This window comes from Platalea leucorodia (assembly GCF_965183815.1).
Source record: "Platalea leucorodia genome assembly, chromosome: 4".
Taxonomy (NCBI): Eukaryota; Metazoa; Chordata; class Aves; order Pelecaniformes; family Threskiornithidae; genus Platalea; species Platalea leucorodia.
The window spans coordinates 17,729,232-17,731,293 of record NC_138826.1 but is presented as its reverse complement, the minus strand read 5'-3'; the positions used below and the strand labels follow the sequence as shown (position 1 = coordinate 17,731,293).

General features: G+C 62.2%; 1 protein-coding gene across 1 annotated transcript; it reads right to left on the bottom strand.

Annotated features, from left to right (window-relative positions):
* LOC309588930 (uncharacterized protein) lies at positions 1–1,118 on the bottom strand (the record flags this gene model as incomplete). The annotated part of the gene is given in 3 exon segments (XM_082308742.1): positions 1–300; positions 406–798; positions 801–1,118. Coding segments are annotated over 3 exon segments (1,011 nt in total).
* Positions 1,119–2,062: the final 944 nt, after the last annotated feature.

Sequence of the window (2,062 nt, the reverse complement as noted above, 5' to 3'; positions counted from 1 at the left end):
TCAGACACCCAGCAAGAAGGCTCTGGGGTCCCTGTACCCTACAAAGCAAGGTGCTGCCCAAAAGCCCACCGGCTGTGCTCGGCAGGCGCTGCTGAGGTCCAGGGTGGGTGCCAAGGTGGAGCCCCCAGAGGCGGCCCCTTGCCGGGGCAGAGGTGGTGGCCGGGCCACGTACGTGAGCGGCAAGGGCACAACGCCGCCCTGAGGTCCGTAAGGGAGAGGGGGGCTGCAGAACGGCTCCGTCCTCAGCTCCTGCAGCTGCCGCTTGAGCTTCATCCGGCGGTTCTGAAACCAGGTCTTGATCTGGGGGAAAGAGGAGGAAGGAAGGAGCAGAGATGAGGTTACAGCGGCCCCCGGCCCCTGCCGCGGCCCTTGCCCGAGCCCGGGCCCCTGCCCCGCCGCGCTCACCTGCACCTCCGAGAGCCGCATCCTGCCCGCCAGCTTGCGGCGCTCGGCCGCCCCCAGGTACTGCTGCCGCTGGAAGGAGCTCTCCAGGGTGCTGAGCTGCTCGGCGCTGAAGGCGGTGCGCAGCCGCCGCCCGCCGCGGCCGCCGGGCTCCTCGGAGCCCGAGCACTCGGGACCCGCCTCCGGCGGGGGCTGCCCCGCGCCCCGCGGCCGCTCGCCGGCTCCTGGGGAGAGGGAGAAAGGGGTCAGCCAGGCCCGGGGACCGCGGGGGTGCCCGCCCGCCTCCTTCGCCTCCGGGCGGCCACCGCACGGTCGGTCCTCAGCCGGGCCCTGGGGGCGGCACAGGGCCCGTCCGTCCTCCCTCTGCCCGGCCCCGACGGCCGCGGAGACCGCGGTTACCTGCAGCGGGGGGGGCCGCCAAGCGCTCCCTGCTCCTGCCGCCTCTCTCGGCCCCGGCGGGCCGCCCCTTGCTCCGCTCGCTCAAGCCGGGGCTGGAGCCGGAGCCGGGCCGGTGGCCCGCGTAGGATGATCGGTGCGGGGAGCCCTCGGTGGGGCTCTTGAGGGCTTGGCTGCTCTGGGACAGCCACTCCACAGAGAAAGGGGCCTTGGTCATCCTGCCTTGTGTCGGAGATGCCGGGAAGGTGGGTGTCGGGGAGCAGGGCTCCTCCTTTATACCGCAAGTCCCAGAGGAAAACGTTGTTTGTGTAAATACACATCAAAGGGACAGATAAGTATCATCTAATTGCCATCAGTCCTCCCCCCCCAACAAAAGATACCGTTCACACATTGCCACAGCTCGCGGAGGCTCGGCTCCGCCGTGTCTGCCCCTGGAGGAGTTCGCTCCGCCGTCAGTGATTTACAGCTCTTGTTACATCCTATCCCGATGCAAATGGCATTTATAGAGCTGAGCGGCCTCAAACGGCGCTGGGGAATGCAGCCCCGGGGGAGCGCACAGGGACCGGCATCCCCGGGCGCTGGCGCGAGAGGGGACGCTGCGGCTCCCGATCCCCCTTTCCCTAGAGCTGGCCTTTTCATTCCTTTTCAAGCAGAAGATCCACTGCCTAAAGGGATCTTCCCACGCTGCTTCTCTCTGGGCTGAGGCAAGCAAGTGGATAAACTCACTCATTGCATTCTGCTGGGACTGCAGCAGCAGGTTATAAGCACCAGGCATAGGGTGAGGGTTTGAAGAAGGTTGTGAAGCACAAAAATGTAAAGGTCAAGGCTGTTTGGTTGCATGAATTGGCCAGCTCCTGGCGGCTTATATAAACTATGTTTTCTGGACAAAAGAATCAGAAAAAGACAATCGTTGCCTTATAATTCACATTCTGCTGACATTTTTGCTGAGGTTACAGAATTCATGTCATGTCTTCCCCTCCAGATCTCTTGCAGCTGTGCGGGTCACACAGGTTTCTCTGCTATCTTACTCTCCCTGTCTTTTCCCTTATTACCTTATGCATGTCTTTCAGAAGTGTTCCCATCAATCTTTGCGTTTTTTGTACGCCAGGAACACTTGGCTGCTGCAGTAATGCCTCTAGTATATTGACAAAAGGTTCCTGGTGCTTTATGGGCAGTTTTTCACTGCAGGGTAACCATGCATTCCCTCCCCTTTTCATCCTCCCCTCCTGTGTAAGAACAGAGCAGGACTACTGCACCACTGATA